Source organism: Trachypithecus francoisi, unplaced genomic scaffold (genome assembly GCF_009764315.1).
Source record: "Trachypithecus francoisi isolate TF-2019V2 unplaced genomic scaffold, Tfra_2.0 Lachesis_group11, whole genome shotgun sequence".
NCBI classification, from domain to species: Eukaryota; Metazoa; Chordata; class Mammalia; order Primates; family Cercopithecidae; genus Trachypithecus; species Trachypithecus francoisi.
Genome location: NW_022681456.1, coordinates 4,107,582 through 4,130,310, shown reverse-complemented (window position 1 = coordinate 4,130,310; position 22,729 = coordinate 4,107,582). Strand labels below are relative to the sequence as shown.

Sequence of the window (22,729 nt, the reverse complement as noted above, 5' to 3'; positions counted from 1 at the left end):
TAAAGTCATAAGACAATCATCAGCCACCCGGCTCCGAGTCCATTAGCATAATTGGTGAGTCAGGCTTGATTCAACATCAGGAAAAACAGCTGTGAGAAATTCAAGGTCTGGCTTGAATTTCTGGCAGAAAGAACAGCTGCACAGAGTGCCGGCCCTGCAGGGGGCGCTCAGAGGCACTGGGCCAGACAGGACGGGGTCTCTGCAGGGGCCCCCACAGAGGTTTTCTGTGAAGAGGCTGACTCCCACTCTTCACCATGGCCCAGCATTCTCTGGGGTCCTTTAATATTGGCGCAGGAATCTTCTTGAATGTCTAGAAAGCAAAACTCGTGGGGATGGGATCTGGGGGCACAGAAGCCAGGAGGAGGCAGTGAAAGGGCGCACTGGGGTGCATTGCTTTGCAAGAACAGCATACATCTCCCCAGTTAACGGCAAAGTGTCTCCATGCTGCCTTTGGAACCTCTCCTCCTAGTCTCTCTGCTGCGGTTTAGATGAGGACTTGCTCCTTATTCTCCAGGTGCCAGGGCTAGGGCAAGGTACTTGTGACCAGGCCATTCCGTCAACAGATCTGACTATGTTTAGCCAGTAACTCACGCCGGCCAATAGGAGGCAATGGAGGACTTTTTCTGAACGTGTTGGGAGTTAACCGTCTTTGCTCTGTGATTGTTACCTGCACGACTTTAATACCAAGTCTAGAACTTCCGGAGGCTGCTACGTAGAATGGGCTGTCCGAGAATGAAGACGAATAGGCAAATACAGAGGAAAACAGAGAGAAGAGACAGGGAGCCCCTGGACCAACTATCCCGGACAGATGTTGGATGCACCACTGCTTTTTCCATCCTAGAAAGTAACACATCCTCTTCCTCACTCCTCCTATTTTTCCCTTAAGCCCACTTTAGTTTTTAAATCACTTGCAATGAAAGGATTCTCTTTAAAGCAAACAGGAAGACAGAACAACTTCTCTGCCATGGGGACTTCTTTCTCCCTGGAGTGGATGGGAGTGTGTCCCCCACGAAGATATGTTGAAGTCTTACCTCTTAGTCCCTGTGAATGTGACCTTATCTGGAAATAGGGTCTTTGCAGATGTAATCAAGGTAAGATGAGGTCATACGAATTAGGGTATATTGAAAATCCAGCGACTGAATTGCTTAAGAGAAGAAAACTTGGAAGCAAAGACTCACAGGGAGATAGGGCCATGTGATGACAGAGGCAAGGACTAGAGTGATGTGTGCACCAGCCAGGAAACCAATACATCTCCCACAACACAGGTAGCCTTTGTACTAAGAACAGACCCCGCACTCTCCCATCTCTGACTTTCTGATGAACAGATCAGCATGTTTTCCCATAGACACATATCGTGTGGGGTCGGATGTGGGGAAGGCGTGTCACAGTGTGCTTGAGAAGAAGGACCTGTTGGCCAGGCAGAGATTCCGCCGATCCAAGTCACGCTTGCATCGGGCCTCTGGCCTGTAGCACGTCTCACCTCTGCCTCCCCTCTCCACCCGCCGGAGCAGTCATCCACAGTAATCACTGGCTCAGAGGATGCCAGTCTCTGTTGGGGGACACCCCAGGCTCCCCCATCTTCCTGGCAGTGCATCATTTGCTGCTGCAAGTGCGAAACAAAGGGTGGCAAGGAGCTAATGACTGCACCTTGGGAAGCGCCAGTTGGGTAATTAATTCACAGTTCTGAGCTTTCCCAGAAGGAAAAAGATAAATTGTTCACTTACACTGCCAGGGTGTCCTTAGCAGAGACTCATTTGTAAAACGGGTGTGAAACCGAGGGTAGGGCGAGGCTCTGAGGGATAAGACACATTCCTGGAAGGCCAGTGGGCCCCACCAGCCCAGTGCCAGGGCAATCACAACTGGCTGCCCTTGGCTTGTGCACAGGCTTAGCTGCCTAGGACCTTAGGACCAGTGGTTGGTGTTATGGATTGAACTGTGTCTCCCCCACCCCAAATTCATAGTGGAAGTCCTAACGCCCAGTATCAGAAGATGACCTTGTTTGGAAATAGGGTCACTGCAGATGTAATTAGTTGAGATGAGGTCATATGGGAGTACAGTGGGCCCTAGTTTCCTTAGGGAAATTTGGAGCCGGGCATGGTGGCTTATCCTGTAATCCCAGCACTTTGGGAGACCAAGGCAGGATGATTGCTTGAGGCCAGGAGTTTGAGACCAACCTGGGCAACATAGTGAGACTCCATATTTACAAAAAAAAAAAAAAAAAAAGCTAGGTGTGGTGGTGTGTGTCTGTAGTCCCAGCTACTTGAGAGGCTAGGGTGGGAGGATTGCTTGAGCCCAGGAGGTTGAGGCAGCAGTGAGAGTTGATCACACAACTGTACTCCAGCCTGGGTAGTGAAGTGAGATCCCCAGCTCACAAAAAGGAGGAAATTTGAACGTGGACGCACACACAGGGAGTCTGTCACATGAAGCTGAAGGCAGAGATCAGAGTGATGCTTCTATAAGCCAAGGACTACCAAGGACGCCAGCAACCGCAGGAGCTGGGAGGGACCTGCAGGAGTTCCCCCACAAACCCTCTAAGGCAACCAGCTCTGCCTACACACTGAGCTCAGACTTCAGGCTTCCAGAAAAGTGAGGCAATACATTTCTGTTATTTAAGCTGCTCAGTTTGTGGTACTTAGTTATGGTAAAGTACCTGTAGCCTCAGTCCAGGGAGGGAACTGAGAAGCCATGAGGGACAGACCCCCACAGAGACGCCCATGAGGCCGGCAGCCCTCCAGCTTCCAGCACCATCTTCCTTGCGAGTTTGGGAAACTCAGTGCCTCCAGGGGCCCCGCAGGTGGCGTCAGAGCGAACCAGCCAGGTGCGAGAGAAACCACCCGGCATCATGTATTTATTCACACTCGAAAAGACACCTCGTGGACATTTCAGTTCAGACGTTCCTATCAGTTCTGTCTTGGATTCTGGGCACATAGACCGCATGACTGTTTGCATCATAATGGCGTCTTCAGTTGTGTTGTCTGGACAATGACATTCTCTATTTGCCTAGGAGACACACAGGAATTTTCTTCCCTTTCATAAAGCAATGAGCTCTTTCTGAATGATCTTGAAAACACTCGGCTCCTTCCCTCTCTGTTTCCCCCACTTTTGGGTAGAGCCGTAACTTGGGAGAAACACCACTCTATTAGAAGAGTGGTGAGATGGAGCAAAAATGGAGTTGGTCAACTCTGGGTCCAGAAGACATCGTGGGTGGGGAGGACTCAAACCTCAGTGCCACTCTGCCCCATCGGGGCCAAGTCAGATGGGCAGCTCCATTTCGCCAGTGTCTGAATTCTCAAGCGATGCTAGAAATCTAGATTTCTAAGGTGAAATTATCAAAGTTTTGAATGTTGGCTCAATTTTCTCCATTCTGCAACCCGTTTCATTGTCTTTTATAAAACTTATGACTGGCTGCGTTCCGTGGCTTACACCTGTAATCCCAGCACTTTGGGAGGCCGAGGTGGGAGGACTGCTTGAGCCCAGGAGTTCAAGATCAGCCTGGGCAACATAGCAAGACCCCCAATATCTACAAAAATTACAAAAATTCACTGAGTGTGGTGGCACGTGCCTGTAGTCCCAGCTACTTGGGAGGCTGAGGTGGGAGGATCGCTTCAGCGCTTAGGAGGTGGAGGCTGTAGTGAGCTGAGATTGTGCCATTGTACTCCAGCCTGGGTGACAAGACAGAGCAAGACCCTGTCTCAAAACAAAAACCCCAGACTATCTGAAATTATTTTGTGTGCTGTTTATTCCCCCCGCCCAAATAGATGTAAGGTTTTTGAGAGTGCATGTGCATTTGCTGTATGTATGACTCTGTCTCTAGTGCTCACAGCTATTCCTGGTACAGAGTAGCTGCTCAGTAAATACTGGCTGAGTAAATGAGTGATCTATCACTTGCTATTGTTTGCATGAATATAAGGATTCCATGCAACTTCTTGTTATGTAGCATTGTCTTGGGGCTGCAGTTGATAAAGGAATCTACAATCAGCTTTTTAACCCAGCCCAGAGTTATTGTGTGTATGTACACTCAAGACCTAAAGGAAGGACAGAAAATTTTCCTCACTCCAGCCCAAAAGGAGGCTGGAATACATGCTTGCCTACCACAGTTTCCACTTACCACTATCAGTCAGTAGGCTTTTAGGAGAGAATTGCACGTGTGATTTATTTGCAAATCCTTTCAGGTCCTGAAGGAGAGATACTTAGTACACAATGCACTTTGTCATTACGTGTCAACATCCCCTCAATGCAGAGAGCATTACTACACGATGTAAGGGTGTAATTGGATTGTGCTGGGATCCTTAAATCTGCATTTCATTTAGAGCCACAGCTTTTGCAGAGCCATTTGCAGTTGATGCAAGCCCCTTGGAGGGGGTCAGCGTGGAGAAGGACAAAGGACAGCCATAAAGCCACTGAATGCAAACTTTATATTTACAGTCAGTAAGTTTATAAATATATATTACATTCTTACAATCTACAGTACATTCTACACGTAGATGGATTTGGGAGCAGGCAGCGGCTGCAGTACTCAACAGAACATGACACAGGTAAGAATGGAAAGAAATATGAGGATGTTACTGAAAGCAAAGGATTCTCATCAAAAGGGGTGACAGCTTAATCACCCAACCAAACAAGGTAGGTAAGCTTGCGGACAGGAGCAGGTGACTTACTGGCTGCAGAAACCCCAGTCTCAAGAGCAAACTGATAGCACCACAGTTGCAGGGGAGAGGGCTAAGGTTGGAAGGGTAAACTGGTGAAATTTACACACACATGATCTAAAGAGAATTCAATTCTATGGAGAGGGAGAAGGAGTAAAGACACTCAAAATTAGAGCCAGAGAGGAAGCAGGGAGATAGGTTCAAAGGAGGAGAGAGAGACAGAGACACACAAACAGACTGGAAAACAGACATCGAAAGAGCAGAGAGAAAGAAAATGACAAAGAGGGAAAAATGGAATGGATTCAACAGCACGGCCTCTTCTGCCCTCCACCCGCTGCCCCCTACCATCTTTCTCAGGATCCTATCTGGCTGGCAATCACCCAACACACCATTCTCTACCTTGGAGTGAGCATGAGATGGGGCAGAAATTCTCTGATGTCTCCTTCCCCCCATCTTCATAGGCTCCATAAGTGAGGGGATTCAGGGATATCCCGAGTCATGCTGATCTCAAGCAATGCGAAACCTTTCGGGGCTGACTACAGGACCAAGTGCTTGCAGACCTGCATCTCCACCACACGCAGATACCCCTCATCCCTTCACACCTCCAAGGCGAAGAAGGCTTCTGTGCTGTCCGGTGTGTGCGAGGCCAGGCTTCCTGCTGGACCCACCACTTTCACACCCAGAACCCCCCAACTCCACACGTCCTGCACATTCCACACAGGCACCCAGATTTGTCTCAACAGCCTCGAGGGCACATTCTTGGACAGGAGATCTGCCATGAACAGTGAAAGACCCATCCCAAGTGGCCCTGTTTTATTTCTAGAAAAGCAAGGGAATGAATAGCCCCGGGGTGGAGTTCACTGTGAGTACTGCCCATGCCCAGAGACCAGCCACTTCAAAGATGGACGGCATGGGACAGATGCCCAGGTTTGTGGGGGAGCTTCTCTACAGAATGTCACTTGGGAGTTGGCACAAAACCCAGAGGGAGAAAAAAGACTCAGCAAACACTAGAAACTGCCCTCTCCCTCCCCCACCCACAGGTGACCAGCGGCCTTGGGGAGGGTGGCAATGCAGTGGAGGAATAGAAATGGGTACATTGTGAACTTGGTATGAATCAAAAGAGCCTGGTTCTTTGAACCTGATTCAAATTCTATGCCCAGTATCCTTAGTTTACAAATAAAGAAGTACCCTGAAGGGCTCAGAGGATTTGCGTCCATGTGTTTGTCCTTGGCATGTAGTTACAAAGGTATTTGTGGCCTGTTAGCCCACATGTTCCCTTTCAGTCCTTGTCAGCCACTGCCTTGGCCTGCCCATGATCTGAGCCAGCTCTGGCCCAGCCTTTGAGAGACAATGACTCCCAGTCATGCCTCCCACGGCGGACGGCGGCACTGGACCGCCTGTGATCGCGCTCACAGCGAGATGTGCTGCTCCAGTTTCGAGGACACGCTTCCTCCCATTGATCCACGGATGCTCCACCTGAGTTGCGCTTTTCTCCCGTAGTCTGCAATAGCGAATATTGGAGCCATGTGGATTTTACAATATCCAAATTGCTTTGATTCGAGAGAGAGAGAGGCTATTCTTTCCTGGAAACTCAGATGCTCAGTGATTCCAAACTCGTTTTTGTTTCAAGTCTGAAAAATCTTGCCATGCATGATAAACCTCTTAAGCAAGACACTGTACTCTGGAATGTGTGCGTCGATGTGGACTCCAGGCCTCGCCGCTGAACTGGGGTCATTGGCTGAGGCTCCATGGACAGTGTCATCCTTATTTTGTCCTGTTGCTTTGTTTCTCTTCCGGGGGCACCGTTGCTACACATCCTGGAATTAAAGGCTGAAAGGTGAGTGAGAACCAATGTCTGTGTGTGTCTGGCTTACACATTTTCATGTAACCTCTCCATGTAGTTGTGCAGCTCTTTGCAGTCCCCAGGGTCCAGATCCTGGCAGACCCACTTAATGTCGTCCTCGCTACTCAGCACGATGGAGTTCCTGGTGGGGAACTCGTCGTCAGAGGAGACGGCGGTGAAGGTGGTAAATTTCACCCTTTTCCTTTTTGAGGTAGGGGATGTTGGGGGCTCACTTTTCTGGTCTTTCCCATCGATGATGATGGGTCCTAAAGGTTTGAACAGCTGCCCATTGATGCTTTTTTGGGAGTTTGTGCTGAGGAGATATTTACTTTCCTCGAAATCCATGCCCCTGTCAATGGCAGTGATTTGCTCATCTTGCGAGGAGGCAAAGTTGATGTGATTCTCCAACAGCTCTGTCCGGTTGCTTAACCCAACCCAGTCATGAGAGTGACTCATCCCTTCCTGCTCCTCGAAGGGAACCTGTTTGTGTCTGTATTTTAATGCAAAGGTCACACAATTTATCAAGAAGACCAAAATGGCCAAACAGAAGACACCCAACAAAGCATACATCCCAATTTCTAAGTCGCTCAGCCCTTTGGATGCCTGCATAAGGTCATTCCCATCCATTTCCGCATTGCTTCTGGGGAGGTCCACCTGGGCTGGGAAGCTGGTGAGGTCGCTGGGGACAGTCTGCAAGTGGCTGTCGTCATCTAAAAGGTTTTCCTGGCCTTTCTTCTTCTGCAGGATGGACCTGTCTGTCGTGGTGCCCCGTCCCTCCATGAGTCCCATGGAAGAACTGCCATAGTACTGTCCTTCCTGACTCCCCCATTCCTGCATGGTTTTTTTGGGCCTTCTGTCACTGACATTGTTTTCCAGGTGAACCCCTGCCCCTGTGTGTCTGCTGTCACTGGTGTTGGGGTTAGCATCATTTTGGCCAAATTTAACTTTGATGTTTGCTGTTCCAACAGCTAACACACTCTTCCGCTTGGATTTCTGGCAGGATTCACTAATAACCATTTCTACCTTGACCAGGGCGCCTTGTCCTTCGGTTTCCGCAGCAATGATAGGCCACTTGAATTTGGGGTCTTGGTGGATGGAGACCACCTTCTCATCCAAAGATGTGGCCATCAAGGAGAAGTCTTTCCCATCGTAAATATCCAAGGGTGTGACTGAGCCATCACTGAACTGGACCCAGCAACTGATGGCTGCTTCCTATTGAGAAAAATATGTAAGTAAGTTAATTAAAATGGGCCAAAAGGCTCATTGAGCCCCAAGTCTTAGTAGACACACTATGGAAAAATATTGCTACGAGAACAAAGACAAACCTTTCAAACAGTGTAGAAATAAGCGATAAGATGTACCAAGAGTATAAAAGAAAACGAATTCTCACAAAGATGCAAAAAAGCAAAATAAAACAACAACAAAATGACAAAAGAGGGTCGGTATTAAACAATCCATAAGAAGATTTTGCTTTTTTTTTTTTCCTCCCGAAGGTGTTAAAAGGAAGATGGGCCCTTGGGCTGTTCAGAATCGACTTCTGAACAATAATAAATTGCACGACAAAGGAAATTACTGGTTAGTGGAATCATTTACAAGTGTTACGCATTCAAATGAAAAATATTTATTACATTATTTATAAGTTGTAATACTGAGTCTCCACTGATTACTGGCAACACAGATAAACGCCTCTGATCTAGATGAGATCCCACTGCAGGGCTGCAGGCTGTGGTTTTGCCAGCCCTGCCTTTTCTGAGCCTGCAGGAGTAGATCTGTCCTGACCTCAGGACATAGTCTTGGCTTGGAGGGAGTAGTTAGGCCTGACAGCAGGAGAGGGAGAAGCATCTTGATTGGAGAGTCTTCGTCTCTTTCTTCACCCAGCCCAACTGGAGGAAACTGGAAGACCAAAAAGCAGCCAGAGCCAGGGTTTGTGTACCTCTCAGTCTCTTGCTGTTTTCACTCTGTTGATTTAGACCAACTTTCTTTGCAAATCGTTTGATCAGGCAGATCATTGGAGACAACCTCCAATTTCATGCCAGCCTTTAATTTTAGTGAAGACGTCATTATGCTTTACAGCGCAGAGGCAGATCCGTTGCTTCCTCCCTCCTCCCTCCCTCTCGGAGAACCTGCTCCGCCCCAAGCCCAAGATGATGAATAGCACTAGGCGGCCCCTGACCCTGCCCGCTGGGCCACAGCAACAGCTGATTGGAATGAGACAGCTGCTGCCATTAGAGCCATCAATCTCAGCAACGCTGAGCCAGCCAGCATCACTCTCACCCTCTGTCTCTCTCTCTCCTCTCTCTCGTTCTCTCTCAAACTTGAAACCAGAAAGACAAGACTGACAAAGTTAGGTTGGGAAGATGTGTAGTGGGGGCTCATATAATTGGGAATGAAGCCCTCTGATGGACTATGTGTAAGCAAATGTTTGGGCATGGCCATAGGAAGACAATAATGAGTTAGACCAAAGTAAAAACACAGGTGAGAGAGAGAGTGGGCATGAGAGTGTTGACCTTCCCTTTCCTCCAAGGTCTTGCAGCTGGGTTCTGTGAGATCCCTCCAATCCTCGTAAGACATCCTGTGTTATTTAAGCTTTTGCTTGGGTGGACTTTTTTCTCTTACAACCCACTGGCCCCTGACCGTGACAGAAGTAATTTTACACAGTTGTTATTTAGTCTTTGGAAGTAAGAAGAAAGGCTCCTCAAATGTGGCTGGTGGCCTCTGCTCCTTCCTTCAGCTCAGCCAAGAAATACTTAACGCTGTTAGACATAGGCTTGGACTCCCTGTTAAGCAGAGAACCTTGCCAAGGCACAGTGCAAAAGCTACTGGACATGACACTGACTTACCAGGTTCTCTCAATCTGCCACGAAATCTGAGCAGAGCATTCAAATGCACAAGGGACTTCTTGAAACTACCACGGTCAGAGCCAAGTTGCAGGCAGGGAGTGAGAGCCCTGCAAACCAGCTATGGAGCAAATCTCAGGGTAGCATGTTTAGCTCTGCATGTCAGGAACGGATTAGCCTTCTGGCCTTCTCCTAGCTGCATCTTATCCCTTCCTTAACGCCTAGCTGGTGGTCAGCTGATGCTATCACCCACAAAGACAGAGAAAAGCCTCAGGTTATTTCTTCATTGCCATCTGTAACTTGCCTCTCGGCTGGCACTCTTCCTTGAGAAAAGGAGGTTTGCTTTGGCCAAGAATTCGATTCTGTTATTGGGATCATCCACTTTCAAGTGTTTTCTAATCCAAAACTCTGCAAACAAAGACTGTAGTATAAGGACTAGGAGATTAGCTCATGCCTGAGAGGGGAGCATTACATGACAGGTGCAGGCTGGGAAAGTGGGAACGCTCTTTGTGCCTCTTGGCAAGTCCAGTGTAGCACTCCTGCCTCCTCTGAATGTGGTCACAGTCGCTGCTGGTGCACGAAGGCAGGGCAGGCCTGGTACCTCATCCTGCTGATGAAGAGTGTGCAGAAAAGGCTCCGGATCCCGAAGGGAAGCAGTGAGAACAATATCCCATTTGGGCTGGAGGGATTCCAGCTGCCCACATGAAGATGATCCCTTTTCATGGGGCACAAAGAACTAATGACCTGCAACCACCATGTTTTGTTAAGTGAGCCTCACCCAAATTCCTATGTTCTAAGAAATAATGTTTCTCTACCTCTAATGAGGGAGAACATACTACTTTCAAAGCTCCCCTATAACAGTCCCCTTTGTAAGCCATTGTATCCACATACAAACACGTGCACCACACACATACACACAACACACAATACATTCACAACACACATACACATATACATGCACACAGGTGCCTATACAACACAAACATATAACACAAAATACTGACACAAGACACACATGCATATACACATGCATAAAGCAAAAACATACATACATGACATACATAGACCCACAGCACACACATATACATATGCATACATACACACGACACAGACACATGCAATGCATACATACATACAACACAATACATTCACAACACATATACATGCATACAGGTGCCTATATAACATAAGCATACGTGCAACACACACAAAACAAGCAACACAAAATACACAAGACACACACATGCATACACATAGACACACAAAGCAAAAAACATGTACACAACACAGACACAACACGTATACATATGCACACATACATACAACACACATACATAGACACATGCAATACACACATACAACACACAGAAACACACAACACACTCCATTAGCTCACACTGGTTCCAAATAAAGTAAAAGAAAATTGTGACTGACATCCCCATGAATTCTCTGTTTCTGCCTTGAGCTGAACAATGAATGGTCTGGAAGCGATCTCCCGCCACGGGCTCCCCACTCAGCAGGTCTGTCACGCTCCGCTCCATCAGGACCTCGGCAGCAGGCTGTGCACCTGCTCTGAGCCTGCACGTGCCCTCATGCCCTCATGGAAGCCGGAAGGATGTGGAGAGCACAGGTGACCACTTGCATGCACCTGCACTGTGGTGGATGAGGGGCGGGCCTTTCCTCCAGGGCTCCTGCCCCTTAGTGGCTTCTCCTTTTTACATGTTGCAATACTTATGTATATTTGTATTTATTTTTTTCATCTCTGCATGAGGGAGCTGGGAAACATGAGGCAGAGCAGTCACCTGCTTCATAAGAGCCCTTTGCAGATGGAGAAACACCCGATATGTGATCCCACTCTATTGTGCCACCTGCCTGGCATGGGACCTGCCTGGCGTGGTGCCTGCCTGGTGTGTGATCCACTTGGTGTGGGACCCCTGCTGAAGTGTGTCTCAAGCCCTCCTCCATACCTGTTTTGGCCTCTGCAGAAGTTCCTGAGCCACTGCAGTGGCAAAGATGGCTCTGTTGCTTCCTGGGCTGAGCTGCAAGGAGAGCGACAGCCCTGTCACCAGCTGCACCCCGAGGTCTGTGATGGTCACCTTCTCGTCCAGCACGGTGATGGTCTTTTCAGCGAGGATGGTGTCTGACAGAGGAGACAGGATCTGGAGGGCAGAAGCGACATGACAAGGAAAGGCTTTCTGTGGTCCAGGCACTGCCTCCAGTTGCAGAGGAAGTGCCAGGTGTTCAGGCTGCGACAGGGCAATGTGTGAGCCAGAAAGTATGAGAACAGGTCTTTCCCACTCACACCGCCTTCTAAATCATATATTTTGCTTGAGAAAATGGAATGCATTTTTTGCCTAAAGCAAGGTGGTGTCAAGTAGTGGGCAGGTAGGGCTTGGCCCCTCCCCACACCCCACACATCAGCTCCATTTCCCACCATGCTCCATCCTGGACAGGAGGAACTGACATTTTCATTCGACTATTAACTTTACGATTCTTCTACATCACAGATCATCTCTCTACTCTTCAGTGTGTATTTTGTTTAAAAGTATTTATTTTACTAAAATTTGTTTTTTCAAAAGCCTTTCTATCACCAGCAAACAATGGGTTGGGTGTACTGGTTACATATTGACGGCTTTCTCTCTTGCACACGAAAACCAATGCGCAACTGGAAGGTGGATCCTGCTGGTCCATCTCAATCATGTGTGTCACTGGAGGCCACATTGTATACTTTGGGAAACACAGCGTATGATGCCTGATGATGTGGAATATCGTCAAGCATGTTCTGATAAACGTAGGTTCTGAGTGTCTATGCCTAACGCCAACAACCCAAAGCCTCATTTCTCCTGTGGACACCTGGAATGACCTGGAAAATGAGGCTTATGTGCAATTTAGACCCTGGACAGGAAATCCTGTTTTTTTTTTTTTTTGGTATTTTTAGTAGAGACGGGGTTTCACCGTGTTAGCCAGGATGGTCTTGATCTCCTGACTTCGTGATCCACCCACCTTGGCCTCCCAAAGTGCTGGGATTAATCCTGCTTTTGAGGAACGTCTGTGGAATCACCTCTTCCTCCTCTCACCCTTCGCCCCAACGATAAAGAGCTGTCTTGGACGCCTCGCGGCCCCATGTAACTCAACCTTCTGGAAGGGAAGGGCTTCATTCTCTGTTCTCCTGCTTTCTCAACCTCTTTCTCTTTTCAAGTTTTTGGTGATATTTATGATGTATGTCAAGACAGCAGTTTTCCCAGGACCCTTTAAGACCAGGAATCAAAGCTCCATACTTCTATTCGAATGCCACCTTCACTTTCTGGTTCGATTGGGACAATTTAAATGGTGGCGAGCAGGAGAGATGCGTCCCCAGAAGAAAGTGGACAAGTGAATTTATGACTCAGGAGGACGCAGTGAGAAAAAAGGAAAAAAGAACCAAGGCTCACAGGAGTAGATGCCTCACCAAAATAATGTTCACGTTTAACGTGTGCGAAGCTGGCCTACTTCCTCTTCCCTGACACTTGATTTCAGAACGGTATGTCTTTTCCCCTCTGCCTTTCAATTGTCTCTTAAGGGAAGATGTTAATACCAAATTCTCATCTCACTGTGAGTTTCTGGGCATCAGTTTCAGTTTAGCCTCTAGATTTATGATAGGGATTCAGGTCCTTCAACTTCTTAGTCAATTGTGGAGGTTGCAAGCGCTCATCTATGAGGCAGATATGTTTTGTCTGACATAAGTCATATTTTAAGGTAGAATTAATGATCATCATTTAGAGAGCTGGAAGATCTCATATAAAAACACAGACTTCCAGCTTTTCTAGCAAATTGGAACATATGGCCGCAGTGGACTTGCATTTCTTCTTGGCAGCTTTTGGCTGTAAGAGCTTGCCCCTTTTCCACAGGCCCCATCACTCCTTATTGTCTCTCTAACACTCAGAGGAAAATCAGCTGCTGTCTTTCAGCACACACCCAGCCTACTCTCCTCACTGACGGTAGCTTCTCAGCCTTTAGAGTGTGTGACTCCTGGTCTACAGCCCAAACCCATTGATTTTCCTCCTTGGATAAAAGGAAGTTTTAGATATACCAGCCAATTTTCTAGAATGGATATGTTTTAAATCTTCCACGATCCAATCTAGTCTCAGTTATGATGATTCTTCATGCACAGCTGTTTTAGAAGCCTCACAGATTGCCTGATAAGACAATCTCGTTGCCTGCAGAGGGGGCAGCTGCTGGGGAATACACTTTTCCTTTGGCTATGACGTACACTATTTGGGTGATGGCTACGCTAACAAGGCAGACACGCAATATGTCCAGGTAACAAAACTGCACTTGCACCCCTTACATGTACACAGAAAGAAAACAAACTCCTGCTTTGTTCTCAGCTGGGAGGTAAATGACCAAACCCTTACAAGCCTCCCAGAATACTGTTTTGTAAAAGTGTTTGTTACAAAACCCGAGTGTCGCGGCTGGTCCTCTCCATCACCCGCTCCCCAGCAGAAGGGGCCCACGGGACAAATGGAGGCATCATAACTTCGTTCCTTCCTTCAGCACATGTCTGAGTTGTTCAGGTTCTCATTAAGCCGCTGGTTGTGACTCGGTAGAGGCGGCCACAATATCCTGAAGCCATGGGAAGGTTTAGGTGACCATGCTCGGCGGCGGAAAGGGGCTCAGCAGGAAGTTGCTGGCCGTGCCTGTGATTCAGATCACATGAGCTCACCTCAAAAGCTTGTTTACCAAGATAGTAACACCTACCATGGCTTGGGCAAAATAGTGTGTTTCAAGCATGACCCACCATGGGAGTCAGCCCAGAGTTTCTCACCTATAAGTAATATGTGAGGAATTTCGAGATTCTTGTCACATTATTACATGACTTGTATTGTGGTTTCGTTTGAGATGGGGGTCTCGTTTCATCACCCAGGTTGGAGTGCAGTGGCACGATCTCAGCTCACTGTAACCTCTGCTTCCCAGGCCCAAGCGATCCTCCCACCTCAGCCTCCAGGAGCTGGGACCACAGGCGCGCACCACTACACTCGGGTAAATTTTTGTTTTTTTGGTAGAGATGGGGTTTTGCCATGTCACCCAGGCTAATCTCAAACTACTGAGTTCAGGTGATCTGCCCGCCTTGGCCTCCCAAAGTGCCGGGATTATGAGCGTGAGACATTGCACCCAGCCAACATCACTTGTATTGTTTACTTGACAATTTCTTTGAATTTAGCCATTCTAAAAATAGATACCATTCCTAGCAATGACAAACAGCTGGTTTCTCCTCTGGGCGGAGCAGAGGTGGGAAGACAGAGAGATCTTGCTTTGGGGATTTTTTTTTTTTTTACCTGAATGGTGGTCATCCCAAGTTCCTGTCCCATCAGGATCTGTCCACCTTGCAGCTTGGCGATCCTGGGCTCCTCCACCTGCATGAAGTCATTTATCAGCTCTGTGATGTCCACTTGCCAGTCTGAGCCCAGCAGGTGGGCCAGGTGTCCCCCAGGGCCAGCCGCCTCAGCCACAAACTGCGTCAGGACCCGCACCATGGCGTGCTGGTACTGCAGGGTGCAGCCGCGGCCCCTCCGCTCATCGTCCTCCTCTTCCTCACTGTCCCCAGCAGGCCTGTGAAAGAAGCAGTGCAGTTTGCAGACAGTTACTTGTTGGTTCTCTGTAAGGGGCTGTGTGTGGAGCCTGGTGGGGGCTGCAGAGGTAAGGAGGCCATGAGACTTCAAGGAGTTTACATCCAGACACGCAGAGGTGAACCTGACATACTAACCACTGCTCTGGTGTGACCAGCAGAATGTAAGGTGTTCCCAGTGGCCCCCCACCTCCCGGTGTCTACTTTGTGTAAACCTCTCCCCTTGAGTGTGGGCTGGACCTAGTTTCTTTCGTCCAGTGAAAAAGTTAGGGCGAAAGTGATTGGATGGTCACTTTCTTGGCTAGACTTGAAAAGCCGGTGACTTCTGTCTTGCTTGTGTTTTCTTTCCTTGGTTCTTTGCACTTGCTCACTCTGATGAAGCGAGCTGCAGGCTGTGAGCCAAGCTGTAGAGATTTCCAGCCAGCTAGAAACTGAGAGTGAACTCTGGCCAGCACCAGCGAGGAACTGAGACCAGCCAGCACCGGCGCGAGTGAGCCTGCACGTAGATCCTTCCCCACGTGAGCCTTGAGACGGGACCCTAGCCCCACTGACACCTGGGCTGCAGCCTGTAAGAGGCCCTGCTCAGAAGACCCAGCTCAGCCATGCCTGGATTCTAGATCCACGGAAACTGTTCGATAATACATGTTGTTCTTTCTCTTTTTGAGACAGTGTCTTGCTCTGTCATTCAGGCTGGAGTGCAGTGGTGCGATTTCAGCTCACTGCAGCCTCGAACTCCTGGACTCAAGAAATCCTTCCACTCCAGCCTCCTGAATAGCTTGGACTATGGTGCAAGCCACCATGCCCGGCTACTTTTTAAAATTTTGTGTAGAGATGTGGTCTCGCAATATTGCCCAGGCTGGTCTCAAACTTCTGGGCTTGAGCCATCCGCCTGCCTCGGCCTCCCAAAGCGCTGGAACTTACAGGCGTGAGTCACCGTGCCTGGCCGGCATGTTGTTCTTGTAAGCCACATTAACATTGGGGATAATTTTTAAACCACTAAGCTTTGGGATAAGCCACTATGTTAGACAGAATGGATATAGCTAACACAACAAGGCCAGGGATGAATGGTGTGGTTCTGTAACCCAGCACACAAAGCGGGTGAATATGGAACCCACGGTGAGGTCAAATGTGATAAGAAAGGCAGAGAGGGCCAGGATGCTTGGAAGGAGACAGATGTCAGCTGCTCCCTCAACATCTGGTCCCTTCTGTGCAGTCGGCCCTTTGATGGCACTGTCTCGGTCTCCATCAGAACAGCAGCTGTTCCCTCTCACACTCACTCCGCTGCCATGTCTGAACCAGGCAGCTGTGACAGCATGTGGGATGTACTGCGGTGAGACTCAACCAGGTCTCTGGTGAATCTTCCCCTACAGTTTCTTCCCTCTGCAGCACCAACGGTCACCCTCTAATCCACGCCCTCAACTCAACACCAGAAACCCCAGTGACTGAGAAAGAATCATTGCTGAAGCCAGCTCCCAACTGTCCCTGAGACCCAAAGCTTTTGTCCTTGAAGCATCCCCTCTCCCAGGGGTCATGGGACCAAAGGAATGAACTTGCAGGGGAGGGAATATAAGTTATCCCTCAGATGAGCGCCAATTCTCCACCCCCTGCCGAGTACACAGACTCCAGGCATATTTCCTTGTCTCATAATACATATACTTTTAGCAATCAACATGTCCTTATACCTGAATTCTTATACACCGTTTCTCTGAGATGACAAAGTCTGTGAGTGAAGAGCCTGAGCTCCTACCACTGTCTTTACATGGTACTCACGTGGTTCCCGATGGTAGATGGTAGAGACTCCTGGGGCTCTACCAAGCACCATTGGAGTAATGTATCAGACACTCAGTGGACAAGCCTCCGACCTCATTTCACCAAGGCAGAGAGCTCAGAGCTTCTGGACTGGAGCACAGAGAGGCAGCTCAGGTCAGGCTGATCCTGTCAGATGTCCTTCCAGGGAACATCTGCTGCCTTCTTCTTTCCAGCATCAATTTTCCCTCCTCCTAGAATTTGTCCATTCATTCAGCCTTGGTGCACCTCTTCGTCTAGCTCCTCTGGCTCTAGTTGGGGGAGTCCAGCCACTCAGTGTGTTCCAGGGCCTTGGCTACAGTAACTAGATAAGGGAGGCCACAAAATCCCAGTGAGGATAAGACTTAAATCCAGGACTTTGCTGGAACTAGTGGGAAGGAGAGGAGGCACTTCCTGCTGGAGCTGCAGAGAAGAGAGGATGAAAGCCTGGAACCTCCCAAAAGACACTGATAGAGAATGAAGCCAACACAGAGCAAATCAAAGCTGAGTGGTGGAGGGAGATTTGGTCCTTAGGGTACCATACGCATCCTCAGACCCAGTCATGCCCGAATTTGCCACCCTGTACACTTCCTTCTTAGTCTGTCATGGAGTTTGAGGGGCACACCCACCTCCTGCTGGAGACGATGGGCACTCGCCAGCCCTTGATCTGATTGAGCTCGGTGTCTGAGACCTCTATCTGCAGCGGAAGTCGGGGCACCCACACCGTCATCTCCAGGGGGCTGCTCAGGTGCTGGTAGGTGAAGTTCACCATCACGTTCACCTTGCCTTTCATTTCCTTCCCATTGACAAAGACGTAGTCACATCTGTCAGAAACCTGTGACGAGGTGAGGGAGAAAAGGGGAGGGGAAGGTGAGCTTTCATCCCATTGCATGGCCCAAGGAGGGGGAAAGGGAAGCACCCTGGCTGGTAGAGGTCACTTACTATGGGGAGGAGGTCCTGGTATGAAGCAGATATTGGCTGTTGCTTTTGAGTATAGCAGACACTGTTATGATAGGTGCTCTCTGAGTACCCAAGCTTCCTGGGGTCCCTGTGGCTAGGTTGGTGGACTCCTCCCCAGGGGCTGCGTGTGTGTTGCCGACAGCTCCTGCCACATCTTCCATAGCAGACTGCCCTTAGGTGAGTGGAGCTGTGTCCCTCAGAGTTACCTGGGAGTTATGTCCTGCTCACCCCGCTTCTCTGCCCAGTGACTACCTGGTGGGGTGAGAAGCCCCGGCTGTTTGCCTCAAGGAGGGACCCACACACAGCACAGCTCATGCTTAAGAGCTGCTCAGGGGGCTGGCTGTGCTGCACCGGAAGCCGACCTTGCTTGGCCCCTCCTCTTCCGCTCCTACTCTCTTCACTCCCATGCGGGTGTATCCTGCGAACGTCCTCAACAGCGCATGTGCAGACCACTTTCCCCGCAGGCACGGGGTGGATTCTAAGGCCCGTCCTGCAGAGTTCCCTAGAGGGGCTCAATGGGATTCCACAGAAGTTGCTCAGCACGCACGCTAGCTCAGTGATGCACCTCCTGCTGGTTTTCCGAAATGTGTCCTGTCTTGCTGCTCATTCCCTCATTCTGCATCCAGAGATCATTCCCCACATAAACCGCCTACTCTGAAGGGCACATCACAGGTTCCGCTTTTCAGGGAATCCAAACGTGGATTCATTTCATCCTCAGAACAACCACAGCACTAGGCACCACTGCCATTCTCACATTCCAGATGAGGAAGCCGGGAGCAGGGGAACCTGCCTATGTTCCTCTACCAGGAAGGGCAGAGCCAGGATTCAGCCCTGGGAGTCTGGCCCCAGAGCCCAGGCTCTCAACTTCTGCCCAGTGTAAGATGGCTCCTCCATGCCAGCGCTGATGGGAAGAACCAAGTTCAATGGAAGGACTTTGTTCTCTTGTCTTGTGTCTCCTAGCTTTCCTGGGGGAAGGCAATGAGTCCTTTAGTTTTCATCCTAAACAAGAATTGGGACATGTCTTTGGGGGAGTGGGGGAGCCTAAATCACAGCTCCCAAAGATATCCACATCCTCATCCTTGGAATCTGTAAACGTTATCTTACTCGTCAAAAGGGACTTTGTAGGTGTGACCAAATTAAGCATCTTTTCCCTTCCCAGCTTTACTGGCAAGTAAGTACTTGGCAGACAAAACCGCATCAATCTAGGGTATACCACATGATGTTCTGATACACATGTATACTGTGAAATAATTACAAATCAAGTTAGCTCACATATCCATCACCTCACATAGTCACGTGTGTGTGTGTGTGTAAGATATTTCTTAAAGTTTGTATATATTTAGGGGGTACAGGTGGAGTTTTGTCACATGGCTATATTGCACAGCAGTGAAATCCAGGCTTCTAGTGTAAACATCACCCAAATAATGTACACTGTACCCATTAAGTAATTTCTCATTCCTCAACTCCTCCTAACCTCCAACCCTTCTGAACATGCAGTGTCTATTATTCCACGCTCTTTGTCCATGTGTCCATTGTATTTAGCTCCCACTTATAAGTGAGAACATGTGGTATTTGACTTTCTGCTTTTGAGTTGATTCACTTAAAATAATGACCTCTAGTTCCATTCATGTTGCTGCAAAAGAGGTGACTTCATTCTTCTTTATACTGAAAAATATTTTATTCCATATATATTGTATGTTTATATATTGTATATATAGTATATTGTATATTTGTATTATATATACACAATATAATACACAACATATAATATATAATACAAAATTGTATTATATACAAAATTACTGTATTATATATACATATATGTTTATACATAGTATTATATACATTGTATATAAATGTGAATTATATATTTATGTACATTGTATATAATGTTATGAAAATGTAGTGTGTGTCTAAATTATGAGTGCAGGTGTTTTCTCAATGTACTGATCTTTTTTCCTTTGGGTAGATACTGGTAGTGGGATTGCTGTAGAGAATTTTAGTTCCTTGAGAATTCTCTATACTATTTTCCATAATTAATTTTCCATACTATGTTATATTCCCATCAATAGTGTGTGTGAGAACATGGAAGACCCACTGCCTTTGCAAATCCTAAGTCTACCATACGGTATTATTAACTAGAGTAGTCATGCTATACATTAGGACCCCATCATGTATTCACCAGCATAACTGAAACTTTCTGTCCTTTGACCAACCTCTCTCCATTTCCCCCACTTCCCAGCTCCTGGAAACCCCCATTTGACTCTGTTTCTGTGAGTTGGGCTTTTTCCCACATATAAGCAATATCATGCAGGATCTGCCCTTCTGTGTCTGTTCTAGTTCACTTAGCATCATGTCCTCCAGGTTCATCCACGTTGTTGCAAATGCTAAGATTTTCTTCTATTTTAAGGCTGAATAGTATTCCACCGTGTATAGACACCACATTTGCTTTATCCGTTCATTCACTGAGAGACACTTAGGTTGTTTCCATGTCTTGGCTGTTACCAGTATTTAAATTAAGGGTCTTGAGATAGGGAGAGCATCCTAGAGTACTTGGGTGGGCCCTAAGTGGAGTTGACTGTGCTTATAAGAGGGAGGCAGAGAGAGATTTGACTGCAGCGGGAGAAGCAGGTCCTGTGACCACAGAAACAAGACGCTGGAAGATGGAGGCAGAGGCCAGGGAAGGAAGGAGGCAGCTCTGGGGGCTGGAAAATGCGAGGAAGCATGTTCCCCACTAGAACCTCCGGAGGGAGGGCAGCCCTACCAACACCTTGATGTCGGCCCAGTGAAGCTGATTTCAGACTTTCGACCTTCAGAACTGGAAGAGAATACATGGGTGTCCATCGTCTCACAAAGCTGCTGGGTTTGTGGTGTCATGATTTGTTATCACAGCTGCAGGACACACCCCACAGTGTCCTGGAGTGACACACTCCAGAGACCTGGATAATCCTCCCTGACCGGGGCATCTTCCCTTACTGGGGTGTCCTCTCTGACCAGGGTGTCTTCCCTGACCAGGGCGTCTTCCCTGACTGGGGTGTCTTCCCTGACCAGGGTGTCCTGACCGGGACGTCCTCCCTGACCGGGGCGTCCTCCCTGATGGGGGCGTCCTCCCTGACCGGGGTATCCTGACCGGGGTGTCCTCCCTGACCGGGGTGTCCTCCCTGACGGGGGCCTTGCTGGTTAAGCTTAGAGGGGGACGTGAGGGGCTAGGACCCCTGCTTGTTGAGCCCCTAACATGTGTCAGGGCTGGAGGTTGAACACGCTTCCTGCTCATCTCACCTAGCGCTCACAGCCACCCCGGCAGGCACTGTTACTGTCCTCATTTCACGGGTGAGGAGCCAGAGCCCCAAGATACCACGTAACCTTTTCCCAGGACACGGAGGGCAGGGAAGGGGTGTAGACCAGATTCAGCCCAAGCGGGCGCCTGTGGTCTCTTCCTCACAGGAGGGCTCTCTTGCATTCTGTCATTTTAGAGGATAAAAACCTCCTTTTAGCACTTAAAGGGCTGTGAGGAAAAGCACAGCAGAAATTACTTGGTTGTTCAAACATTGTAAAGAGCATTTCCCATGCAGGCCTCTTTCACCTGCACGATGAGGCAGTCAGTCAATGCATGAGAGCAGCCGCTATGAGCTTCAGTCTCCAGGGTGACCAATGGCGCTGAGGAGAAACGTGGGCCCAGGTCCGGTTATGAGTGGGAGCTGCTTGTGTCTTCAGTATCTGCCACCAGCAAAAGTCCTTAAATCTGATTAAAAAGCTGAATGGCACGAGCTCCGGTGGCTAATCATCTGTGGCCGGCCACAGTTCTCCTTGCTTCAGGGGCCAGGATGTCTTTAATAGGAGGCTTGTTCTCTCTCAGGTCTTCCATTTCTAACTCAGACTGAATCCTCATAGGTGAGCTGACTTCTCAAAAGAAAGAAAAGGGCTGGGCGCAGGCTCACACCTATAATCCCAGCACTTTGGGAGGCCGAAGAGGAAGGATCACCTGAGGTCGGGAGTTTGAGACCAGCCTGGCCAACATGGCAAAACCCCGTCTCTACTAAAAATATTTTAAAAATTAGCCAGGCATGGTGGCATGCACCTGTAGTCCTAGCTACTTGGAAGGCTAAGGCAGGAGAATTGCTTTAACCCAGGAGGTGGAAGCTGCAGTGAGCCAAGATGGTGCCATTGCACTCCAGCCTGGGTGACAGAGTGAGACCCTGTCTCAAAAAGAAAAAAAAAAAAAGTCAATAAAACGGGTTGCAGAATGGAGAACATTGAGTCAACATTCAAAACTTTTATGATTTCACCTTAGAAATTTAGATTTCTAGCATCGCTTAAGAATTCAGACACTGGTGAAATGGAGCCTCCAATCTGACTTGGCCCTGATGGGGCAGAGTGGTGCTGAGGGTTCCAGTCCTTCCTACCCCACAGTGTCTTTTTGACTCCAGAGTTGACCAGCTTTATTTATGGTCTATCTCACCACTCTTCGAATAGAGAAATGTTTCTCTCGAGTCATGTCTCCACCCAAAAGTGGAGAAAACAGAAAGGGAGGGAGCCATGTGTTTCCAAGATAATTCAGAAAGAGCACATTGTTTTATGAGAGGGAAGAAAATTCCTGTGCGTCTCCTAGGCAAAAATAGAATGTCATTGACTAATGAACACAACTGAAGATGCTGCTATGATTTTCCATCAGGCTGGTCTGTGGAGACCTTACCTATGCTCACCTGGGCTCTGGGGATGTTACTTATCCTCACCTGGGCTCTGGAGATATTACCTAAGTTGACCTGGGCTCTGGGGACCTCACCTAAGCTCATCTAGGCTCTGGAGACCTTACCTAAGCTCACCTAGGCTCTTGGGACCCAGGATCCTGAGCCTAGGTGAGCTTAGGAAGACACAAGCCTAGTCCCCCATGAGTGGACCTGGCCCCAACTCCATCCTGGTCTGGAGAGACAACCTGAGATGTGTTCCTGAAACAGCTGGATGGAGCAGAACTTCTTCCAGCATATTCTGACATCCATCCTTCCTTCATAGCTCTGTTCATTGTATTACATTGCTAGACATTCCAAACTCCCCC

General features: G+C 48.5%; 1 protein-coding gene across 1 annotated transcript; it reads right to left on the bottom strand.

Moving 5' to 3' along the window:
* Nucleotides 1-4,396: 4,396 nt before the first annotated feature.
* LOC117090771 (transmembrane protein 132D) lies at nucleotides 4,397-22,469 on the bottom strand. The gene is made up of 5 exons (XM_033223372.1): nucleotides 22,460-22,469; nucleotides 17,346-17,640; nucleotides 14,642-14,915; nucleotides 11,294-11,485; nucleotides 4,397-7,701 (listed from the first exon to the last, which is right to left on the bottom strand). Exons 1-5 carry the CDS (start codon nucleotides 22,467-22,469, stop codon nucleotides 6,517-6,519), a joined length of 1,956 nt encoding a protein of 651 aa, XP_033079263.1. The 3' UTR covers nucleotides 4,397-6,516.
* Nucleotides 22,470-22,729: the final 260 nt, after the last annotated feature.